General features: G+C 49.5%; 1 protein-coding gene across 2 annotated transcripts in view; it reads right to left on the bottom strand.

The window, feature by feature from the left end:
* Positions 1-23,970, bottom strand: part of GRIK1 (glutamate ionotropic receptor kainate type subunit 1) — a gene marked incomplete at its 5' end in the record, with an annotated part of 100,917 nt that extends 76,947 nt beyond the window's left edge. For both annotated transcript variants that reach the window (XM_083854573.1, XM_083854574.1), the window contains one exon: positions 23,844-23,970. In XM_083854573.1, coding sequence (XP_083710699.1) covers positions 23,844-23,970 — 127 coding nt within the window. The remainder of the gene's footprint in view (positions 1-23,843) is intronic.
* Positions 23,971-24,761: the final 791 nt, after the last annotated feature.

Genomic DNA, 24,761 nt, shown 5'->3' with positions numbered 1-24,761 from the left:
GCCTCAGACCTAGAGAAGGATGTGCCTGGGGGCAGAGCAGAGATGGCCACACTAAAATACCATGTGGGAGGGACGGTGCACCTAAAAACCTAAAAGCCTGGCCCTTTTTTACCCATGGGTATCAGGTGATCAAAGATAGCACCCACCCCCAGGGTTCTGTGACACCAAACAAGCTGGAAGAGGAGGAGATGGAAGGAAGGAATAAACCTGTAGGTTTTCCTGGCCTTTCCCTTCCAGTCCTCGAGGATGTCTGCACAGAAAAGCACCTTCTCATTCCAGTGTAATAACACTAAGCATTACCTTCCCAATTGCAACTGATCAAGTTATTTCCCCCATAATCAGCGAGCCTGCATTTTATCCTGTGCAATTGTGGAGATAATGATGAGTGTTTCCGTGCTGGGAACTTTGGGACTGAGCACAGATTAGAGGGTGGCTGTCCCCATGCATGTTCTGCAATCACTGGCAGCTAGAATTAATCAGAGCTAAATTGTCTTCCCAGTTCTGCAGCACAGAGTGAGGGCTCCTGGTAGTTCTGCACAGGGGGAAGCCCAGAGGGACTCATGGAAGACGTGGAGCATATGGCACGTGAACAGGAAGGGAAGCAGATTTGCCTAAGTTATGGTTTTGGACATCAGCAGGAATTTTTTCATGGAAAGGGATGTTAAACCTCCCCTTCTTCCTTTTGGAAGACAGATATATTTGCCAGAGAATGAACACTCTCACCTTTACTTAGGAATTTTTTTCAAGTAGCTCTTCTCTATCCATGCTCATGTCCATGGGAATTAACCTGTAGGGGTGGAAGGCAGGTGAGCACCAGCACCACAGGGGCTGAGGTGGAGACTTAAATCCTCTCTCCAGCAGCTAAGACTGAAGGGTTTGAGGGTATCCATCCTCAAAATGCACAGCTGGCAGTTCCTGCTCACACAAATCCCACAACAATGCAGCTCCTGCCCCAGATCTGGGATTACAGGGGGGGAATTTCCCTGGGCAGAGGCTGAGATGTGGCTGCAGCCACACCTGTGAGGACCAGAGCAGTCCTGGAGTCTCTCCCTGCTGTTCCAGCACTCCTGCTCCTCCTTCCTGCAGCCTCAGGGGAGATAAACCCCTCCTCAGGCAGGAGGGAAGCAGACACCAGTGCACATTTCTGGCTCTGCCTTCAGCCACCCACTGGTGTAAATGGAAACCAGTGACACCACCCCAGCTCCAGCAGCTGGAGCTGTGAAGCTCCCATGAATTACAGTGTGAAAAACACATGGCCAGCAGCAGCAATTCGATGCCAAATTATCCTGCCTGATGCATCATACAAGAAGTCAGCTATTACCTACCTGGGCACCAGCAGGGATTGTTTATTCATTTGGAAATGCATTTCTCACCAGACTGAGGAGTAGTGCTGTCTCTGAGCCTGGCCTGCACAAATGCCACAATTTATGCTTTCCAAAGGCCTGTGCTGAATATCTCCTTAATCTGGTTAAGATTTATCACCTGAGAAGCGTAAGCCTTGTCTGCTTGTGGAGAGAGAACTAAAAATCAGATGAGGAATAGTGCAGCGAAAGTTTAGTGTGTGTTAGTGTTTCACTCGTAAATTGAGATATTTTCTGGTTTACTCTCTCAGCTATTTCAGATTCTGCTGTGCAGCAGCCTGACATGGTGGATAGTTCATCAGCCTGTATGTCTTTTATTATTATTACCCTTACAAAAAAATCTCGAGTTTAGGGGAAACAAAACAATAATTTTGCAATAATGTCACAACACGCTGGGTAAGAACATAATAAACCTTGTTATAATGGCCCTGGAATAGCAAGGAATCACTGAGCAGGGTACACAGGAGCATCGATCCAGAATGCTTAAAACCACCTCGTAGATTAAACGGAGTTTCAGACTCAGAGAGACTCACAAAGAGCACTCAGCTGCATTCTCTGGGTCAAACCTGGATCTGCTCCCAGTGCAGCTCTGGGCCCAGACACTGGAGAGATCTGTGGAAGATCATGGAGTTGTGGAGTGGTTTGAGTTGGAAGGGACCTTGAAGAACATCCATTCCCAGCCCTGTCATGGCAAGGACACCTTCAACTGTCCTAGGCTGCTCCAAGCCCCAATGTCCAACCTGGCCTTGGACACTGCCAGGGATCCAGGGGCATTCTATGCCAGGGCCTCCCCACCCTCCCAGGGAGGAATTTCTTCCCCATATCCCATCTAACCCCTCCCTCATCAGATTGAAGCTGTTCCCCTTATCCTGTCCCTCCAGGTCCTTGTGAACTGACTCTCTCCCTCCTTCTTGTGGATCCCTGCCGAGGTGTGAACAGGCACAGCCCCTGAGCTGCATGCAGGGCTTGATTTGACTGTGCTGACACTCTCTTGGCTCCAGTTTTATCATATAATCCTGCTCAGGTGACAGAAGTTCAGCCCCTGGGGCTGTTCTTGGCTGCAGGTCACAGCCCATTCACGTCCCTGCTGTGGCACCCCTGGGATTCCTGGGGGAGCCAGCCCTTACAGGTGGGGACTGAAAGGGCATTTGGGAGTTTGTGGGAAGTTTTTGGACATGACCTTAGGAAGCATTTCTTTACCAAGAAGGTGTTCAAGCACTGTCAGAGGTTTCCTGGAGAGGTGTTCGATGCCTAAGCCTGGGGCTGCTGTGCCAAAGGCACTTGGATCTTTTCTGGAGGTGGGGTTTGGAGCTGGAGCAGAAACTCTGCACCACACCAGCTTTGGAGGCCCAAAGTTCCCAGAAACAGAGCCCAGAACTCCGTTGTCCTTCCTCTGCACTCCAGCAGTGCCTGTGGGTGGCACTTCCCTCCCAAACGCTGAGCCTGCCACCCAGACAGAGCCACAAGGAGCTGATGCAGACCGATTTTCCCATCACGAGAGCCTCTCCAGCCAGGAAATCTGCCAGGAAGCTCTCCAGGGAGCTGCCAGGCTGAGCTCTGCAGGGACATTTCACTCCTACATCATCAGAGCCATCGCTGCCAGAGCTGCATCTCACACCTGTGGTCTGGGCAGGGCTGGGCACCCTGGCACAGGCAGGAGGCAAAGGTGAACAAGGGCACATTTGGGATAATTATTGACTGTATCTGTATTTATCACTAATATCACTCATTAGTGATTGCTCCTCGAGCTTCTAATGAGGCGTGAAATGCCATCAGAAAGCTCTCTGCTTTTATCAAAATATTCCCTCTTTCAGCAGTAATTCAGAACTTGGCACCGGGGCCTGATGCAAACTGTCTGGTTGCATATGGTCTGGCAGGAGTGGGAAAACATGTGGAGAATTCTGAATACACTGCCTTCCAGAGCACTGTGTTCTGAATATATTGCCTTCCAGAGCAGTGTTTTCTGAATACACTGCCTTCCAGAACAATGTTTTTGAAATATACTGCCTTCCAGAACAGTGCTTTCTGGATATATTGCCTTCTAGAACAACGTTTTCTGAATACACTGCCACAGAGCACTGTGTTCTGAATAGATTGCTTTCCAGAACAATGTTTTCTGGATGTACTGCCTTCCAGAGCAATGTTTTCTAGCAGCCCTGCCACACACTCAGGACCAGCACTCTGAGGCCGTCCTGCAGTACAGACCCATCTCATCCGTGCAGGAAATGCAGCTCAGAAATGGTGCATGTCAACACTGGGCATTGTTCATCCCCAGAGAACGGGCTCTGCACAAGGATCTGCCCATTTCCTCTGCCCCGTCTGCTCCACCTCCCAGCCCATCCTCGCACTCTGGAGAGGATTCAAAACACGCACCAGGCACCTGAATGAGGCGCTAAACCAGGATAAACAACCAATTTTCTTCTATCAATACACATAGAAGTGGAGCTCTCTAACAATCTGGATAGAGGAACACGAAGGTTTAAGAGGAGTTTCCAGCACTGAGGGGAAAAAAGCAGCCTCTGTATTAGGATATCAATCCATCATTATTTAAGGATATCATTATTAGCTCTGCCTGGACTCTGGCCTTTACCTCTCCTATTTATTCCAAGACTGTGAGGAAAAACCAACTGATTCTAGACACAGGATTTATATTCTGTGTCTATTCTGTCTGCAGGGACTTTTATGGGCACCAGGAAGGGATACAAAGACAGATTATCAATGTCTGTCCCATGGAAACACAGTGCTGATCCCACAGCAAGAGTTTGGATCCAACCCCAAATCTCTCTGAAGTCTGCACCTAACTAAGTCACATTTAGCCTCAGAACAGAAATCACATTAATTTTTAAATGTTCAAAAACAATAATGAAGTTATGAGGCCTAAATATTTTTGTGGCTTTTTGGCTCGGCTTGTAACTCCCAGGAAATGTTTCATCATTTCATGGTTTGCATTTACCCAAAACTCCCCAAGCATTCCCTGAGTCTTGACTTTTACATTTCAATTCTGTTCAGGTTGGAAATGGCACAGAATTAGCTCAGCTCATCAGGAACATCAGTTCAGGGTAGTTCACAAATAATTACATTTAAATGAATTCTAATCATTTGCAAACTGATTTTTATTTTGTCCTTTTATTACGTAGGATGCAAAATCATGGATTTATCAGCACAAAGAAATTCCTTATCTTGCCACAAGGGCAAGCAATCCATTTCTTGGGATTAAATTTGTATTTTTTTGGGGTCATAAGGGTTTCTGGGTAGAGACAGATCTCATACTTGTACTTTTCAACTTCTCAGTTTCACAGTGAACACAAGATGAGAAAAAAATACACCACAACGAGATGTCTGTGATAAGAACATAAGGAAGAGATTGAATTTGGGGCTCATTCATTTTTTTTTTCATGTTCCTCAGAAAGAGGAATAAAATCAGCTCAGAAGAACATGGGAGGAATATAATTTTTGGATCACTATTTTCATTTTCCTCTGAAGATTTAGGGAGGGAGTTCCCTGGGATTTGATATTTCTGCTGTAGACTCCACTGAGCCAGACCAGAATGGCCAAGTGACAGCAGGACTCGGAGAGGCAGGAAAGGATCACATCAAAGGAGAGCAGAATTCAGAGACTGTTAGATTTTCCCAACGAGATTCAGCACTGTCCTCAAATCCCAGCCTGGCTCTGGATGGTCAGAAAATCACAGAACCTCCTGAGCTGGAGGGCACCACAGGGACCATCCAGTCCAACCCCTGGCCCTGTAGACGCCCCAACATCCCAACAATCCCACGCTGGGCACCCCTGGGAGTGCTGTGCACACAAATTTCCCCTGAATTAATGATGTTACATCTCTGGGAAGAAAACAAAAGAGATGCTTAGTGCATCTTCAGGTAATTAACACACTGATTTTCATGCCTTGGCAAGCATGCACAGCAGCATTGAAGAAAAACCTGATTTTTCACAAGGGGTCTTTCTCCTGTTAGATATTCCTCTGTATAATTATTTTCTGGATTCAGGTTTTCTTCCCAGCTCTTCCCCAGCTCCAGACTGATGGCTACAAAATGAAAGATATTTCCTACTAAAAGATATTTTCTGCTGCAGGATAGGAAATCTCCTTGGAGAGATGCTTTGCTTCACCAGGAGAGGGGCACGAGCATTGTGCTTGTGCTCTGTTCCTCTCCAAGTCCCTGCTCCGTGGGGTCCCTGGGACAGAGGACAGCTGCGTCTGGCTCTGCAGGGTGGCCAGGCAGGGCAGGGCAGGAGGCCTCTCTGGCAGGGAAAGGACATTTATTATCCCAAGCAGTCGGTACAGTGCTCAGGGCTTTGTTCAGTGGCACTGGGGAGGCAGCAAGCTGAGCAGGGAGGAGTGGCTGTGGACCGGGGATTGTACAGGAGGAGCTGAACTCCATCCAAACCAGGAAAACAATCCCATGGACCCCACAGCAAAGGAGAGCCAGGGCCAGTGGGCAAGGTGAGGGAAACAAAAGCCAGACAAGGGAAAACACGGAAGAGAAGTTGGGAAGAGGACATTAACTCTTGCTCTAAGTAGCACATCTAACTCTCACACAAAGGATGGTGCTGCAGAGGTCAGGGAGCACTGCCTGAAAGGCAAGTGGGTGCAGTGAAGTAACACTAAAAATATACTGACCATCCCAAATGGAAATTAATTCCTTAAACCAGATGCCCCTTTGGAAAAAGCTGGGCACACATCACAGGATATGTCAATTACCCCTTGCCTGGTTAAGAAAACTGCCAGTTCTACAAAAGTGCCTGAGGAAAAGGAAACACCAGGAAGATGTGGCCAATTCTATTTCTCCAAGATAAGGTTCAAGCTGTGCCCCATCCCCACCTTGTCCCCAGCCCAGAGCACTGAGTGCCACATCCAAGAATTCCTTGGACACCTCCCGGGATGGGCACTCCAAATCTCCCTGGGCAGCTTTTTCATGAAAAATTATTCCTCAAAATTATTAAAATTGAAATGATTCCACCAGGTTACTCCATTGCTTGGCTTAGACAGCACTTCAAGGGACTCACTCTTCCCAGCTTCCCAAGGAGTGGCAGAGGAAGCCCAGGAGCATCCAAAATCCCTGCAGGATCCAGGACAGCTGAGTTTATCACAATTTATCCCTTCCAAATGTGAACAGCTCTGCAAACCCACCATGTGACCAGACTCCCTCTCCCCAGGCATTCAGCAGACCCAAAAAGAAAAGCAAAAACCCTCCTTGTGCCAGAGGCTGATTTTTCTTCCCCCTGCTGAGTCCCCCCTGGGGTTTGCTTGGAGAGAAGTGCCCAATTTGCTGCATGGATGAAAAGAAGCTGCATCCCTTCTGAAAAAGCCACTGTGTGTATCCACAAGGCAACAAGGAAAACTCAATAATCACAGGAAACAGCAAACAACTGAATTTCTGCCTGAGCACCACATCTGCTTAGAAATATCTGGACCAGAACCAAAGCACAAAATGCAATTTGCAGCAATTTTTCAGCGTTCAAGCTATTAAGTGAAATCCATACTTACAACAAAAACCTCTTCAGAGAATTAAGTTTTATTTGCCACTTAAAGTAACTCTCAGGCTGACAGGTGCTGCTGGCACTGTTCATCCTTCTTAGGAGAGCAGCAGGAGAAATCACTGCAATCCCACACGGACGAGCTGCAGTTACCAGTTTTCCACCAGGGCTGTTGCACACCACTGATCATGACAAATGAGCCCTGTCAAAGTGGCTTCTTTTTTCCCCCCCAAACTTCCTCTGTGGTCAGTTTGGCTCCTGAGGCTGATGCAGCCTCTAGGAACTGCCTCATCGGATCAAAGTTATCCCCATCAGATCAAACTGCAATTTATCCTTCCATTTCCTTTGACTGAGGAATCGGGAAATAGGAGACGTTGAGTTAAATGGAAAACAACCCATCAAATTCATGATTTATTCACGCATGACTCAAACATAACAAACTGGGCTTTTAGCAGATAAACACCCCCACAGCAGGATGTGCCTATTTATTAAAAAAATAAATGTTTAAATGTGTGGACAGCAGCCTTATGTTCGTCTCCAAGCACACACACCAGAAGGAATAACCCAGTATTGTATGGGAATTGTAGCCACATTTGGGCTGGAGGCAGCTGGGAGAATCCCAGGTTATCGATGGATATTGACAGAGGCCACTTTTCAGGAAAAGCACCGTGTCCCTCTGTTCTCACAATCCTGGCACAAATTTGTGGCTGCTGAAGGGACTTGTCAAAAATAGAGAGCTGAAAGTGGGACAGGGCTTGGGCTGGGGTTCCCTCCCTCCTCACTGCAGTCCCATGGGCATGGAGCACAGTCACCAGGTGACCTGCCACACTCTGCTCTCTGCCCCACAAGCAGTTATTTCTGAAAAACTATTAAAATTTAAATGTAAAAAGTGGCATATCAGTGCTTGAAATGACATTAGGCCAGACAGTGCTGAGCCACTCCATGCAGGCTTCAGGAGAAGGATGGATATTCTCTAGAGCCTCACTAAGTGTTTTATTTGCCTGTTTGGGTTTTTATTCATTTATTTAGCCGTTATTGTTTCCTCTCTATGTAGACAGGCTTGGGAGGGGGGATAATTGTGTTTGCACATTGCAAGAGCACTCGTGGTGAGCTTCTGTCTGAAGCTTCTCATCTCAGAGTTTGCCCACGATGCTCTCCTTTGTACAACAAACAGCTCCAGCACATTTCCCAAACCTTAGTGACTGACACCTCAAAAGAAAACCCCACAAAACAGAGTAAAAACAAAGCTTAGGGAAAAAAAAAAAAAAAAAAGAGCTTTGTAGCTCACAGGATTGAGCTGTATTAATAGGGGTTTAATCTTCTAGGCAGAAATAAAACTTCCATTTCTTCAGCTTCTGTGTGGCTGAACCACAGGGAGCAGCAAACGCCTTCCCGGGACAGCTCCCTAGGGAAAAGCCACCCCAGCATCCACATTGCACTGGATTTTCAACAGGGGAAGGTTCCCAGCTCCTTTCTGAGCCTATTTTAGGAAATACATAAAGCAAAGAAGAACAAAGTGTCCAAATCAGCATCTTACCCTGTGACAAGGGAAAAAATAAAAGGGCAAAGGAGGATTTTTTTAGAATGCCCTGAACTTGAACACCTCTGGAAAGCCCAGGGGCATGAAGGAAAGCAAACAGCCTGGTTTGTGTTCTCCTTTCTCCATGTGCTCCCTGCAGGAACAGCCTGCAGGAGAACTCGTTGGGAAGATCAAAAATCCACTCTGCTGCAGCTGCCCTGACGTGGGGCCAAATCCCAACCAGGGCAGGAGGAATCTCCTAAATTTACTTTCAGGAAAGGAAAGGTGGATTGGGTGTGGAACCTGTTCCCTGGCTCACTGTCCTTGACCCTTTCAGCTGAGCCAGGGAATGGGAAATGATGAAAATACACAGAAGACACAGTGTGCCTTCTGTCTCTTTCAGCCCTCATGTACCTCGTCTTGAGCTGGACAGAAACTTCTCAGGAATCAGAATGAACTATTGGACAGACAAATGAACTGCTGGGCCTGGGCAGTGAAGGGTTATTTCTGTGTCCACTAAAGGGTTATTTCTGTGTCCAAGAAAGGGTTACTTCTGTGTCCACGGAGGGGTTGTTTCTGTTTCTGTTTCTGTTTCCAGTACAGGGTTATTTCTGTGTCCAAGAAAGGGTTCTTTCTGTGTTAAATAAAGGGTTATTTCTGTGTCCAGTACCGGGTTATTTCTGTGTCCAACAGGTAGAAATGAAGCAGCTCCCCAGCGTTTCCTCTCTGCCTGCCCTGTGCTGGCAGGGGTCAAGGCCACCCAGTGACACAAGCATCTCTATTTCTCTTGATTTGCAATCTTTGCACCTTTAAGGGATAGATAAAAACTCGATGCTGCTGGATTTCAGTGCAGTCTGGAATTGCATTTCACGTTTGCTCCTCTGAGGAGTGCGTTCCTGGCCAGCTCTATGCTCAGCACACATCCTGTTAGGGCTTGTCCACACAGATATTCAGCATCTTTATCAGCATCCCAAGTGGAGGAATAAAAGCAGGGATTGGAGTGGAGCCAGGGAAGTGCTCCCTTTGCACAGCTTGGGCTGTTCTGCAGCGATTTACTGACACCTCCTCCGGCCTGAGTTCCCTGTGCTCACCCTGGTGCGTCCCTACAACCCTCTGGGGGCTGGCACAGGGAAATCTGGAATATTTCCTGCTCCTCAGAGGGCAGAAAAGGCAGATTCTTCAGGGCAGTGAAAGGCAAGGGAAGAAAAGGAGATTTTACCCCCCCGTGGTTTAATGGAGGGCTGGGCACTGCTGGGTCAGGGCTTGAACCCCATTCTTTCAGAGGCTTTTCCAAAGTGAATAAATCTGGGATTCTTTGGCCCACAGCAGTGAATGTCCCCAGTGTTTGTGTGTGTGTATTCCTCAGAGAATTTGCTCCTTGCTGTGCAATGCCCCCACGCTTGGAAAAAGGAACCATCACTCATTCCCTATATTCACCATTCCAGTTTTCAGGAAAGAAAGGAGCACTCACCCCTCCCTGGGGCTGTGAAATGCAGCTTTAGATACCTAATCCTTTGGGAACAGGTACATAAATAACTGTCATGATCCCAGGAATCCTTCCGTGTCAATTCCTCTTGTTATTATCCCTCTTCCCAAAAAAAACCCCACAACAACAAATCTAAGAACTGCTTCCTGACATGGCTTTCAGGATCTGAAGAACTGTTCTTCTTTTTAGGTAGAAAATGGACCCTCCTGTATGGGAATTAAAAGCAATGGTACTGGTAAATATTAATACAGCTGGATGGGACTGGACCACCCCAAAGTCCCTGTGTGTTTTTGGTGTAGGTGCATAAAAACCTATTCCAGTGTTGTCTGAGGACAAACTCAGTGAGCAAGAGTCAACTCTTCTTTCTCATAATGTGACCAAAACAGGAAAATGGAGAGAGCTCCATGAGGCAGAGTGATGAATGAAAGGCAGGGTGTTGTTTTCACAGGACACCTTGCCTGGCAGCTGGGACAGCCCACCTGGAGAAGAGGGAACTCTGTGTGGGCTGCAGAGCCTGGTGTTGTCCCCGGTGTCCTGGTTTACACATGGAAAATGGGCACTTTCTTTACTTTGCTGGGTGACCTTGAAGTGCTGTGTCCAAAAATCTACAGAGCCAAGAAGAGACTTCAGCTCAGCAGGAAAAGGGGATTTTTTTTTTTTTTTTTTTTTTTTTTTTTTGGGAGATCAGGAGCTGCTGCTCATCTCAGGGCATCCTTTCCTGGCAAAGGGAGGAGAGGGAGCACAACCAAAAGCACAGATGCACACCCCAAGCTGTGAAATTCCTGCTGCTGTTGTTTAACCTTGGAATCTTCCTTCAGGACCAAAAAATTCCCATTAGGATGACTCCAGAAGGAAAAGCCACCTCTCTCTGTTCTCCTGTCTGGTTCTTTCCCCCCCTCTCAGCAGAGAAGCACCTTGTTTAACCACAACTAAAACTGGGGTCTGAGTTAATACTGAGGGAAGTGGAGGCTCACAACCTTTGGGGATGAAGATCCCAACAGATGGAACAGAGCAGAGAAAATGGGATGCAGATACAGAAAACAGCAAGAGGGATACAGGCAGAAGATTATCCTCTCCAGTTGATCCTTTTCATTTGTGTGGGTACAGGCAGATGCTCGGAGAAATGGGAGAGCACCGAATTTGCGAGGGATAAAAGCAAATGCAGTTTGATACAAGGGATAATTAACTCGGGGAACGTGTGGCTGCAAGGTGATCCCGGGAGCTGAGGGGTCAGGGGAAAATTCAGGATTCAGGAAAGGAGAGGGGAGGGTGTGAACAGCTCTGATTACAGCAGATAAGATGAAATGCAGAATTCATGTTCGTTGGTAATGGGCAAAACACCAGAGGATGAGGAGCTGAGAATGAGCTTTCTTGAGGGATATCTTTCCATAATACTCCATTACAGGGTTTCTAATTTCATCCTTTCAAACCTCTAACGCTGAGCACTGTTTGACATTGAAAACTGAAATGAAAAAGCTCCAGAGGATGTTCACATTGTAATTCCTCTGATTTATGTAACCATTTCTGGGAAGTGCCTATTCTCTGAAAACAAACTGCCTGAGCGTGGAGGTAAAACTGCATTTCAGTATTTACCTGGGTAAAATTAACCTTCTGTTGCTTGGCCAACAGTGAATCTGATCTGTGCCCTGGGGTGCACCTGCAGCCCCTTGGCCGGGGTGTGTGACCTCAGTGTCCCCAAAGACCTCCTAAAGGAGGAGCCTTGTTAAACCCTGACACACTGCAGGTCACCCCTGGCTCCCAGCAAGGTGGGAGACCCCTCAAGGACTGCCCAAACCACCTCTGATTGAGCCTCTGTGTCTGCAGTGCCCTCCTGCTCCCAGGTTTGTGCTGGTGGCAGGAGTTCCTGGCTGCAGGCTGCTCCTGGCACTTCCACCATGTGCTGGATAAATATTTGTGGCTGGCCAGAAACAAGGCAGCAGGTTCCAGCTCGGAGGGGAAGCCCATTTGCTGTGATTTATCTACTTGCTGCAGAGGATAAGCACTGATGCCATCATGATTGCCCCTTGTAAAGGTCCTGTCATCTGCAGCAACCTGCCTGTTCCAGCTGCTGTGGCAGCAGGAAAGCCCTGCAAGGTGACTGGGAGGGACAGGCTGCTGTGCCTGGCCACTGCCACTCACCTGTTTTAACTCTTCCAAAGCCAGGAGACTCCTCCTGTCTTCCTCACAGTTTGGCCACAGCTTTTCCTCACCCTGGCAAGAAACACTGAACGTCTTTGAGTGTCAATTCAAAGGTATCCCCAAAAGGGAAATAGAGAAACCCCTTATTGCCTGTTAGCTGCAAATCCTGGTACTGCCTTGGAGCACATCTGAGCACATCCCCATGATCTGCTGTGTGTCACAGTTCCCTCTGCAATGTTCTCTCGAGTTTGGGGCACAGCACAACGTGCCAGGATAAGAGAGGAGTGTTTGAGAATTTCCTGACAGTTCTGGCACTCAATCCCACACCCTGTAATCTCTTAAGCAGTCGCTGCTGGAGAGCGCTGGAGTTTCACTAGAAACCGGCCATAAACACAGCCCCACATGCTTAAGATTATCGTCAACCTGCCAACTCCCTCTTATCTGAGACTTGTTTCATTCTGCTTCCCTCTCTTTATCCCCTTTGTGTGCTGGTGCTTGAGCCCACGATGACAGGAGATAGTTCAGAGCTCCTGCAGTGCTCCCATCCCGAATCCCAGCGAAAACAGCACCTCCTGAAGGGGAGAGGGAAATTCTCTCTTTGATTTCGTGCTCACCGTCCCCATCAGATGAGTGCAAAGCGAGCTATGGGGAGGCTGCAGGTCACAGTTCTGCAGTAACAAGCAGCAGTGCCCTCCTGAGCTTCCCCTGCTCCCGAATTTTCCAGGTTTGCCCCTAAGGAAGAGAGAGCTGATGCTCCAGAAACTGCTGTCCCAGCTCTTCCTTCGGCTGTGTGCCCACACCAGGCTGCAGGAGAGGAAGGAAGGGAGTGTTGGGGGATTTCTGCACGGCCTGGATGGAGCAGCACCACACCTTAACTCAGCAGGAACAAGGATCCCCCAAATTAATCTGCAGCAGAAGCACAAAGCTTGTGTGCAGCTGTGGTTCTGATTGTACATCTTCAGACAGTGCAGCAGGGGCAAACCTGCACTTGGGCAATTCCAGGTATGAGCTAACTCATGGGCAAGGTTCATCCAAACACTTCAAGTCCCTTTCTCAGACAGATTTTCCAGGGAAAAGTGGCTGTGTGCATTTGGAGGTTGATTGTGGAGGAAAATTTTGGGTTTTTGAATATTCACTAGGCATGAATACCAAGGGGATTTTCTACTTTGTAGCACACCACTGTGGACCTTTTTTATTTCCCTGTGGCTCTCTCCAAGCAGAAATGTGCCTGCAGTTCCTCAGCTGAGTGCAGGCTTTGGGAATGCTGGGGCTGCCCACTGCCCCCTTTCCTCCAGTGCTGCTGCCCTGTGCAGACTAATGGATTCCCCACCTCCAAGGCTTTGAATTCCTCCTCTCCTACCCTCACTTCTCTGAGCAGCTGTGCCAGGTGATGTTTAAATATGACCCTTTTAATCAAGTTACTCAGTGTAATACAAGCAAAATGGTGATGAGATGGATGGTGTTCCTGCACTCCCTATTTTTATCTCCATTGATTCTCCCGTGTCTCCCATGAATCACCCTCCTGAAGAAGTGACAGGTTTATGTCAGCCACAACAGGGCCGTAACAATATTAGCTCCAGCACGAATTCATGACACCAGAATTGTGTCATGCTTGACCCTGTTTGATCTATTTGTGTGCAGAATGGGCAGCTCTGAGCTCAGCTGCACAGAGCAGGGGCAGATCCTTTTTCTTTCCTAATCACACTTTGTCCTATCTAAAGACAGGTTTGTGCTTTTATGCTTGCTGCCCTGGCTCCAGGCATGGGAACTGTATATAAATAATAATGGTATTTCTAGAGGCTGTGGCTAAAAGACATCCCAGCTCTTTAATAGCAGCCTCCTCATCCCATCCCACACCCAGCAGTGCTGGTTCTTACTGCAAACCAGGGAATTTGGGGGTCCTTTCCCTGCTCTGCTCTGGTGGGAAAGGCAGGGCAGAGGAGGGAACCTTTGCAGAAGTGGGAAACCTCGGCAAAATCAGCGGCTGGAGATGAAACAAAATAGGAGGAGGCCTTTTCCTGCTGATTTCCTCCAACCGAGGGAATACAGAACCTTCATTTGCAGTTTGGATGAGCTGCAGTAAATTGCCCAACTGTTCTCTCCTGCCAGAATAATGCACTTGCCAGAACCTCATCACTATAAACTGCTGCAGCTCCATTGACTCCGGCACAGGCAGAGCTAAAGGAGTCTTTGGGTCATTTGTTCTTTTTTTTTTTCTTTTTCTTCTGAGGAAAAGTGTTCTGCCACTTAAAACAAAGGGCAGAGAGCCAGAAGAGATGATTTTGTACCCAATTTTCTCACAGATTTTCTGTAAGAACTCATAGGGCTTGGATTTGAAAGTTTTGCGGTTAGACTTACTAAATTTAAAGTTTCTGTCATTGAAATTTCCGGCAGAAGCTGGATGTGAATTCATTGGGCTCTACCTGTGGCCAATGAGGTTTCTAACAAGATGACTCCCATGGGACAAGGACCAAGTTTTGACTCTTTGAGAGCCTGTGGCCCCTTTCTTCAGCCCTACTAACAGCAGAAAATTATTTTAATATGAGGCATGAGCTTGTCAGCACCATTTTCCTTAGCAGGAATCCAGCCTCATTCTAAGAGCTGCCATAAAATACACTCTTGCTGTTGCAAACAGATGAGTGCAGACATAAAAGTCTGGAATTTTAGCATTAATTAAAGCTCCCCAGTAAAGTTTGCTCCACATCTCCTAAATTACCTTATTTAAATTCTTTAAATCCCCCCTCAGTTCTCACTGGGAAGCTCAGAGCAGGTCAGCCCCAGCTAAAAGGCAGGGACACCTTCCTGTCCCAGGCTGCTCCAGGGTCTGTCCAACCTGGGCTTGGACACTTCCAGGGATCCAGAGGCAGCCACAGCTTCTCTGGAAAATCCATTCCAGGGCCTCCCCACCCTCCCAGGGAACAATTTATTCCCAATATCCCATCTCACCCTGCTCTCTGGCAGTGGGAAGCTATTCCCCTGGTCCTGGCACTGCAGACTCTTTTCCAAAGTCTCTCTTCATCTTTCTTGTGGGCTCCCTTGAAGCACAGGAAAGACACAGTGAGGTCATCCCAAAGTTTTCTGTCCAGGCTGAACAATCCCAGCCCTCCTAGTAGAGCTGCTCCATCCCTCTGGTCTGGCTGCAGGTCCTGCCTGTTCTGTGCCCAGGGCTGGGGCAACTCTGCAGGAGCAGAGGGTGGCAGAAGTGCCATGGGGAGCCCTTTCCACCCCATGAGCTCCCTCCAGCCCCGGGCTGTGCCCACCCCAGGAATTGTGCTGCAATTTCCAGCCAGGAGCCTCTGGGGCTGCTGTGTTCTCTGTCTGTCTGTTGTGTGCACCCAAGGGAGACCATTCCTAAGAGGAAACTACACTAAATCCAGCTTCTAAAGAGGCAACAAAATTGTTTCCACACTGGATCCTACGGGTGCTGTGTGTTTCTAAAGGAGGCACCCCCTCAGCTCTCTCCCAGGGGCCTGTTTGGGCACAGACCAAGCCAAGCCAGGCTGGGATGTCCCTCCCCATGCTGGAGAGCTCAGAGGCTGGAGGCAGGAATTCAGCCTCTGGGAGTGTTTGGCTGCTGCAGGCAGTGGTTTATTTAGGATCCCCATATCCCACATCCATAGGGTGTCTGAAGGGGAAGGGCTGCCCTCCGCACAGGATACATCCCCACACCTCCCCAGCTCCTTTTCCCTCAGGGCAGCTGGGCTGTGGGGGTGACAGCAGCAGGATTGCAGCTCCCCAGAGCTCTCAGGGCACATCCCAGCCTCCCTCCATGTGCAGCTGCCTTCAGTGTCAGGACAGGGCTCAGCCCCAGGGAGCTGCTGGGGAAGGGAAGGGCTTGGGCAGCAGAGCAGAGGCAGCACAACAGGCTCTTCATTTCAGAGAGAAAAATCTCCATTCTTTGGAAAACACTGCTCAAAAACTTCATCTTCATTCAGTTCAATGGAGCAGCCTCATCATTTACAGCAGCAGATAAAGCTGGGAGATGTAATGTGAAATATCTGAAGCAGTTCTCCCCCTGATTTAAAATGCACCTTGGGCAGCAGAGCCTGAACTGCCCTCGGCATGTGTTTCTGGCAGATAAGTGAACAATTTGGAACTTTCTGAGATAGTCACAGGCAGGGAAGCAGGAGCTCCCACAGAACTGCAGCTGCAGTGCCCCACTGATAAGGTTTTGGGGTGGTTTGGCACAGCTGAAAGGAAGTGGCGCCGAAAGGATAAAAAGCTTTTTGTGTACAAGTTGTTGGATCAGAGATAGCGAGAAGAAAGACATCATTTGTTACAGGAGAGCTCTGAGCAGTGGCATCGGGGACAGGGCAGAGGCTGGGGCACAGAGCACATGGCAGGGCAACTGAGCTGGGACAGAGGGGACAGCAGGGACAGGGACAGGTGGGAAGCTCAGAGGACATTTCTGGTGATGTTTCACACAGGAACACAGGGTTGGACTCAAATCTTTTCTGTAAACACCAAAGATTTAAAAGTGAGGATGGGAAACACCACACTAATGTTGACCGAGCAACTCCAAAATCCCACTTCTGTTACCCACTCCACACCACAAGATTCCTCCTCCTTTACTGCAGCCTTTCTCTGGGGCATTTTGCATTTAATATTTGTAATAAATAAATTGGGGTTTTAGGCCCCTATTGGGCCATTTTGCTGGGAATCACAGAACACCCTGGGCTGGAGGAGCTCCATGGGGATCAGCCAGACCAACCCTGTCCTTGCCCAGGGACCCCACCCTGTGCCTGCCTGGGTGTCCAAACACTCCTTGCACTCACACAGGCTTGGAGCTGTTTGGTACAAAATGTGTTTGAAACAAACACACAAAATGTGTTTGAACAATTCTGAGTGAAGACAGCCCAGCAGTACTCCACATCCTTGTGCCCTGTACCAGGTATTTACTCATTCCTCTCCCATTCCAACAGGCCATGAGGGATCATCTCTTTGATTTTTAAGTAATTTCATATGCTCTTTCTTAATTCTAAGATGAATAAAAAGCAACCAAACCCAAAGCAAACTAAAAATATTTTGGTCAGAAATTGTCATTTTTGTCTCCAAGCTGCGGGGAGGAATTCTGAGGTGGATTACTCATGGTTTGCCTCACAGCTCTTGGTGGTTTATTGCTCCATGATTTCCTGTGGCCAGCCCAGCTGTGATCCATGTGGGGCTGCTGAAGTTATTCCTGGTGCATTCCAAGTGCCCAGCCCCACCATGGCAGTGACTGACAGCCCCTGGAAAAGTGTAGAGCAGCTCCAAACCTGACCTAACTCCCAAACAGGCTCCCGTGTGACAGTGGCACCATCAAAAGGACTTTTCCATGTGTCAGCCTGTTGCTGCAGCAACCCGGCTGCTCTGAGCACTGACAGGCTCAGCTCTGCCTGAGCCGGGCTCAGGGGGCTCTGATTAATGCCCTGGGACCGTGCCAGGGAAATCAGGATTCGTTTGCAGTACCTGGAAAATGAAGTGGCTGTTCCATGGAAACTACTCCTGAAATTCCTCCTGTTCCCTCCCCTCATCTACAATTTGGCTTTTTTTTTTTTTTTTTTCCTGAGTATGAGCACAGAAAAGGTTATTTCTGGGAAGGCAAGAGCCGTGTTTTTGGGGGTTGTTTTCCCTCTGGGTGTTTACATGTCTGTGCATCCAATTTCCAGATTTCCATCGGGGCTGGGAGGGAGGCACTGAAAGCCAAGGACTGTGAGCACTGAAAGCCAAGGACTGTGAGGACTGGCCTGTGCCTTTCCCAAAGCCAGAGTTCCCAAAGGCATGAGGACACCTGCAGCTGTGATGGAGATTTCAGGATGTGGAGGGACATCCCACACCCCTCTGGGTGCTCTAAAAGCCTCTGCTGGGAGCAGAAGAGGGAAATGCTGTGCAGGAACAGACACGGGGTAAGAGAACAAGTTGGGCTGTTTCTGTGCCTGCCAGTGAACTCCAGGAAAATCCTTCATCACCTCTATTCCTGAAATGGACAAAACCCTTCTGAAAAGGGCTTAAACCCCCAAAAATGTGTCCAAAATATGTGTAATGACAGAGGCCCAGTGTGCTACAGTGGAGAAGTCTGTGGGAGTGCCAAAATGGAGGGGGGAAATTGGCATTGTAAGACCCCAAAAGAACCAATTTCCTCTGGGACACCGTGGCCATTGGAAGTCTCCACTGCCCCCCTGTGTGGGGAGTGCTGCTGTTTGCTCACCCAAACTCTGAATTTCTCTGGCTGTCACTTCCACCCAGGCAGCCTCCAGCAGGGTGGGAGGGGCTGCTCCTGGCCCCCAGCCAGAACAGGGTGCTGCTAACAGAGTTTGCCTCAAAATAGGGCAAGTTTTGGAGTGCAAAGCCGGGGGTAGGACGTGGGAACAACCTCAGTGCTAAAAGAATTTATAACTCCTTTTAAACTTGTGCAGTCTGAAAACTCCAAGGAAAAAAAATACAAACTAACAACAAACCAACTAGAAGGTGTGATTGCAAAAAGCCTGGTGGACCAAGAAAAGCAGCTCAAAACTGCTTTGACACCACTTCTGCCTCTTTGGCCACAGAACTGATTCCCATTTCCCACTTTTAGTGCCACCCTAATTTAGTGAAGCTCTAAGAGTATTTAAGGAACCTTCTGCACTGACAGAGGAATTAAAAAAAAAAAGAAATAAAATAAGAAGTTACTTTACCAGCCCTATCAGATGCTGGCTCCTGTAGCTGAAATGAAAACAATGCTAACGTGGAATAATGAAGCTGTTTTAATTTGGAATTTTGATTTTGCCCTGAGAAAGCCAATTCATCATTCGAGAGCTCATCATTTCCTGGAAAATACCCTCTAACCTTCAGCAGGGAGAGAGAGGGAAGGGTAATAACCTCCCACTGCAAAGCTTGCCCAAGATCATAAACTCATTACTGCAAACTAAAATCTAAAGTCAGCCCAAACTAGGACAGGCTGGTCACAGCCCCAAAGCTGTGCAGTAAAACTAATCAGTTCTGGGATGGGATTTGGTTCTTTTGCTGCAGTACAATCTCTAGTTTAGTTGGTCAAATCAAGCCTTTCTGAGAAAAGAAGATTAGAGGCAGTTGTTTAAAGTATTGAGGGGGGAGTGGGATTTAAGCTTTATTACTGACCAGGATATACAAAACAGACTGTAATGAAAAAAAACAGCATTGGGATTGTACTGTCAGCCCAAATGGAAAATGTTGAGAGAGGACAGGGCCATATGGAGGAGCTTAGAGCTGGGGCAGGGGGAAATGCCCTGTGAATCGGGGCTTGTGGGGGAGTTAAAACAACAACGACCACACCTGAACGCCATAAACAGGCTGCTGGGCAAGGGAGAACCTCGGGGAAAAGGCTTCTGAGCCTGTTTGTAACGAAGGCTCCCCCTGCCCAGAACACCTCCGCTGGCAGACTCTCCTGGCTGGGTGGAATTGCAGACTTTCCCTGGGATGGATCCGTGTGTGAGCTGTTTCTGGGGTTCCCTCAAGGATCTTCCCTCACAGGCTGCCCCAAATCCGGGCTCATCACGGGGTACAGCCTGTGTGAGTGAGGAGGAAATGAGGGATCACTCAGCAGCAGTTCCCTTGCTGAGTGAGGGGCTGCAAAGCATTTTGCACCAGCCTTTTTAAAGGATTTTTAACTCAATTACCCGTTTGAAGCCAGACAAACATTGCCCTGCCTCCCACTTGCACAGTGCTCTCAAGGAGGGAGAGGTGTGAAAATCAAATTTCGGATGCTTTGGTAACAATCCTTTAGAAATATTTGCAGCAAAATAGTTTTCCCTAAGTGTAGAATAAGGAAACTTAGGTAAAGTGTATCACAAAGGATTGATAAACAACTGAGCATTCAGAGTCTAGTGAACAAAGTGTATTTAATGTCTCGTCATCTGGTGAACAAAATGCAGCTGTACTTCCTATAATATCATAAAATAGAATAACTTGTAGCTATCTAGTAACAAATACTGTAAATGAACATTTTTCATGATGTTCAAATACAGTAAGAGACTTTCCAAGAAGGGTTTTTGCCATTTCACACTGATGAAGCTCAGCTGTGTGTTAATATCATCCCCCTTCACAAGCAAAATCTCAAAAAGAGTTGGCAAAAAGTAGCAAATTTGCAAGGAAATTAATGAGGTTTCTGTCTTTATCATTCTCATAAGAGGAAAATGGCAATTTCACACAGGAAAAGAACTCACAGCAGAAATCCAACAGAGATTTTGAAATCTATACTGAAAATTCTGATTTCTTAGAAATTGATATTTTGTGGGTTAGGTTGACTTGCATGTGTTTGGTTTAAATCTGATATTTCTGAGTTGGAGATAAATGTTATGGGGCCAATCCTGTGGAAAACAGGTCACTAAATTTGGGAATTTTGCTTGAGTAAGGAGTAAATCAGTGCAAAGGACGAGCCCTTGCATAAATATTCCATTTACAGAAGCACACAAAAAAAATCCTTCTGGGTTCTATCTTCTCATCCCAAGCAATTCCTACAAACCCTGAAACCTGCCCATTTGTTCATTTCCCAGAGACAATTCCAAGATTCATCCAATGGAGCTCAGACAATGACCAGCTGTACATCTTCACATAATATCACTGAATTTTACCCTTATAACCTGTTCAGAATCTGTAATGCATGTCCAGGAATGAGAGCTCTGCATCCAGCACTAACAAATGGATCATTCTGCTGTTGCTGAGATGTCTTTGGAAGCTGTTTCTGCACCTGAGCATCTGCTCCAGTTCATTACTATTCTTCCTTGGAGATCATTTATTTTATACAAGTGGTACAAGTAACATTGATAGAAAGGACTTGGTGTAAAAACTGGAAATTCCTTGGAATTCAGTAAAAAATATTGGGGTCATGAACTTTAAACACACTTTAATGTAATACAGTGAGGAGGGTAATGTGCAGATAAAGATGGTATTTCCTTGGACAGCTCCATTAGCTCCTGTGCCAAGGGAAAAGCTTTTGAACAGGAGTGGGGAAGAAATACCCAGTTAGACACCAGCATTTTATTTTGTTACTGAGACTTAAAACTCTATCTTATCTCAAAATCCATTACTTTTATCCTAATGAGTCAGTTTTAGTGATCACATTGCCATCCCTCATTTTTTGTTTAGAGAGCTGGAAAAGGAGTCATTAGTCAGATGCTGAGCAATAACTGGAATTCATATCACTCACACGTCCTTTCTCAAATAATTAAACACCAGCAACACAATCCATTCATTTCTATTACAAGCCAGGAAAAGAAAAATATTAATAAAAAATAAATCTGAGAGCTCCCTGACAGTGGCAGATGCAATTAAAGTCTCAGTGTATGAATCTGGGTATGAACTGCTGCACCGTTGTACATTGTCTCTTCCCTTAATTAACTAAAACAGGGGAGGACAATCTGATGGCTTGATGGCATCTCCTACACTGTCAGAAATGCTTGGGGATGATTTTATGATGTTATCACAAAGAGATTTGGAGCAGTTACTGCCATTGCTCCTCTCTGCCACCTCCAAGAGTGACAGATTCCAGGGAGAAACTTTGCTGCTGTTGACGGATGTGAAGGATTAATATTTGATAACATCATTGCTTTCTAGGCAGCATCACCATGGCAGTAATATTTTATTATTATATTTTATACTTGATGCATTCCCAGCCCTGTAACACACCCCGAGCATGGATTCCCCTGCACATCCCTCTGCATGGGTGCAACAGAAAAGGAGCAGTTTGTCAGCTTTATGGCTCTTTCTGTCCTGGTGGCAGTGACAGGGGGAGTCACGCTGGGGTCCCATCCCTGAGTGCCAAATCTGACCCAGAAAATTCACCTCGCGGCACAGCAATTTAGGGAAAGGAACGCGAGCAATCACCCGGAGCCCTGCGGGGCACACCAGGGGCAGCACAGAAGTCCCGCAGTGCACAGGGTGGCACAGGGAGGACTCAAAGCTCTGCCCGGCTCCCTGCGAGGCTGAAGGCAGCTGTAAAGCCGAGCTCTCGTCCTGCACTCGGGCATTTAGGCTGAGCTCAAGCCCTTTAAACACCGGCACGCTCCTCCTTCCTTCAGAGGCTATTCCCACTAAACCAGAGTAAGTTAAGGCAGCATTTTGTGCCTTCCCAGAGCATCCCGCTGCTGCCTGAGGCTCAGGGATTTGAACCTGACTTTCTTCCCCGCGTTCCACTGGGGGAAATATCCCTGAATTCCCCGTGTTAGTGGGATCACGGCTCCCCTGCAGGGGCGAGCAGGGAACAGCAAACCCCACCTGGAGCTCCGGGAGAGGTGAGCACACCCCGAACAGAGACAGGGGGAGCCGATGGAATACCCGGAGCTGTGGGGCGCCCCGGCTTTGCTCCCCTCAGCCCAGCACTCCGAAGGGCTGCACCTTCCTGCGTTCCTGTGTTGGGCCCGCCGTGCCCTTGGCTATCCAGGCACCGGGAACCTTCCCGGGCTGTGCCAGGGAGCTCAGCGGGGTTGAGGCATCGATCCTCAGCTCCGCACGGGAACGCGCCTTTGGGAACGGCGGGATGCTCTCCCCGCTGCCATAAACAGCTCCTCTCCTTTTGGTTTTTTTATTTGTTCGTTTCCTTCCCCCCCCTCCCCTTCGTGTTCAGCGTTTGCCAAGCGAAAGAGGGACAGACAGAAACAGCGGCGTGCCAGATCCTGCCCACATCTTTCCCACAGTCTCTCCTAACCCCGAACTCTTCCGATACTTTGTATTCACCGTCTCACTTGACTGACACAAGAAACCCACTGTAGGAAGAGAGGCTTCCTGTGAGCCGAGCCCCGTTTCCATGGTGCGGAGTTTTCGGCTTAAAAAATAAATAAATTCCCGTTTCGCGGAGTTTTGCGCGCAGCCCCGTGGAGCTGCCCCTGCCCGGCGTTAGCGGCAAACACATCCCGTATCCCCCCCGTTCCCCTCCGGAGCCACAGCCGCTCGCCCTGCGCTCCCACTGGGACACTCCGCACCCCTCGGCACAGATTTTGGGGTCACCGAACCCTTCCTGCGGCGGGGACAGAGGCGCCCGCCCGGCTTCGGGGGCCCCTCGCACCGCGGAGCGCCCGGAGCCCAAACCCCGCGGGCTCCGCCGGGATCCCCGCGCCCAACTTCCCCGGCACCGCTCAGCGGGGCCAACTTTGGCCACACGAGCCCCGGCAGCGCAGCATCCCCGGGCATCTGAGCCTGCCTGAACAGCCCCGAGAATCCCCGAACATCCCGGAGCATCCCTGGATATCTCTGAACAGCCCCGAGAATCCCGAACATCCCTGAACATCCCGAGCATCCCTGAACATCCCGAGCATCCCTGAACATCCCGAGCATCTCTGAACAGCCCCGAGCATCCCCGAACATCCCGGAGCATCCCTGAGCATCCCTGAACATCCCGAGCATCCCTGAACATCCCGAGCATCCCTGAACATCCCGAGCATCTCTGAACAGCCCCGAGAATCCCCGAACATCCCGGAGCATCCCTGGATATCTCTGAACAGCCCCGAGAATCCCGAACATCCCTGAACATCCCGAGCATCCCTGAACATCCCGAGCATCCCTGAACATCCCGAGCATCTCTGAACAGCCCCGAGCATCCCCGAACATCCCGGAGCATCCCTGAGCATCCCTGAACATCCCGAGCATCCCTGAACATCCCGAGCATCCCTGAACATCCCGAGCATCTCTGAACAGCCCCGAGCATCCCCGAACATCCCGGAGCATCCCTGAGCATCCCTGAACATCCCGAGCATCCCTGAACAGCCCCGAGCATCCCCGAACATCCCGAAGCATCCCGAGCATCCCTGAACAGCCCCGAGCACCCCCGGCTCCGGAGCGGCTCCCGCTGCCCGCCTGGTCGAGCTCCCCGCGGCCCGGGATGTTCCCGGAGCCCCGGCCCGGTCCCGGCGGCACTCACCGATCCGCAGCACCTGCTGTGCGCTCCGGGGCAGCCCCGCCGCGGCGCAGAGCAGCAGCAGCAGCAGCCCCCCGGCGCCGCCCGGGGCCGCTCGGCGGGGCCAGCGCGGGCCGAGGCCGCTCGCCATGCTCAGTTCATGCCGGCTACCCCCGGGCGGGCCGGCTCCGCGCCCCTCCGCGCCGCCCGCCCATGGCGCGGGGGCTCCGCGCTGCCGCCGCCGCCGCGCTGCCCGCGCCCCCCGCGCCCCAGGGACGGAGGGACGGACGGAGGGACGGAGGGAGGGAGGGATGGAGCGGGAGGATCCTCCCGCGGGGCGGCCCCGGGCGGGGCCAGGCGGCTCCGGGCTCCGCGCGCACGGGGACACGCGCGCGCACACGGGGACGCGCACACGCGCGCTGGGACTGGGACTGGGACAGGGACAGGGACAGGGACAGGGACAGGGACAGGGACAGGGACAGCTGCCCAGGGAGGCCGTGGAGTCTCCCGCTCTGGAGACATCCCAAACCCCCCTGGAGGCGTGCCCGTGTCACCTGCTCCAGGTGGCGACGGGGGTTCACTCTGGATGCGCTCCAGAGGTCCCTTCCAACCCATCCATGCTGGGATCCCGCCATTCTGTGACAGGGACAGGGGAACAGGGACAGGGAGAGAGGCAGAGCTGTCGCTGTCCCTCCAGCCCCCGCGGGTCTCTCCCCTCCTTGGCATGGGAGAAGCTTTTCCCCCCGTGCCCTCCAGCAGCTGCTGATTTTTTGACCTCCTCGTGGCCCGGGGCTTTGCAGGGATGTCTCGTGTGGGACAGCTCTGTCCTGGAGCACCTGGCAGGGACAGGGTGGCGGTGCCAGGCTTAGGGACACCCCTGGGGACGGGCGGGAGGGAAGGAAACACTTTCAGCAGCGTCTTTGGTGCTCTGCAGCCGAGCAG

The sequence above is a fragment of the Zosterops lateralis genome (assembly GCF_965231275.1).
Source record: "Zosterops lateralis genome assembly, chromosome: 2".
In the NCBI taxonomy this organism is placed as follows: Eukaryota; Metazoa; Chordata; class Aves; order Passeriformes; family Zosteropidae; genus Zosterops; species Zosterops lateralis.
This window is presented reverse-complemented; position numbering and strand designations above follow the sequence as displayed.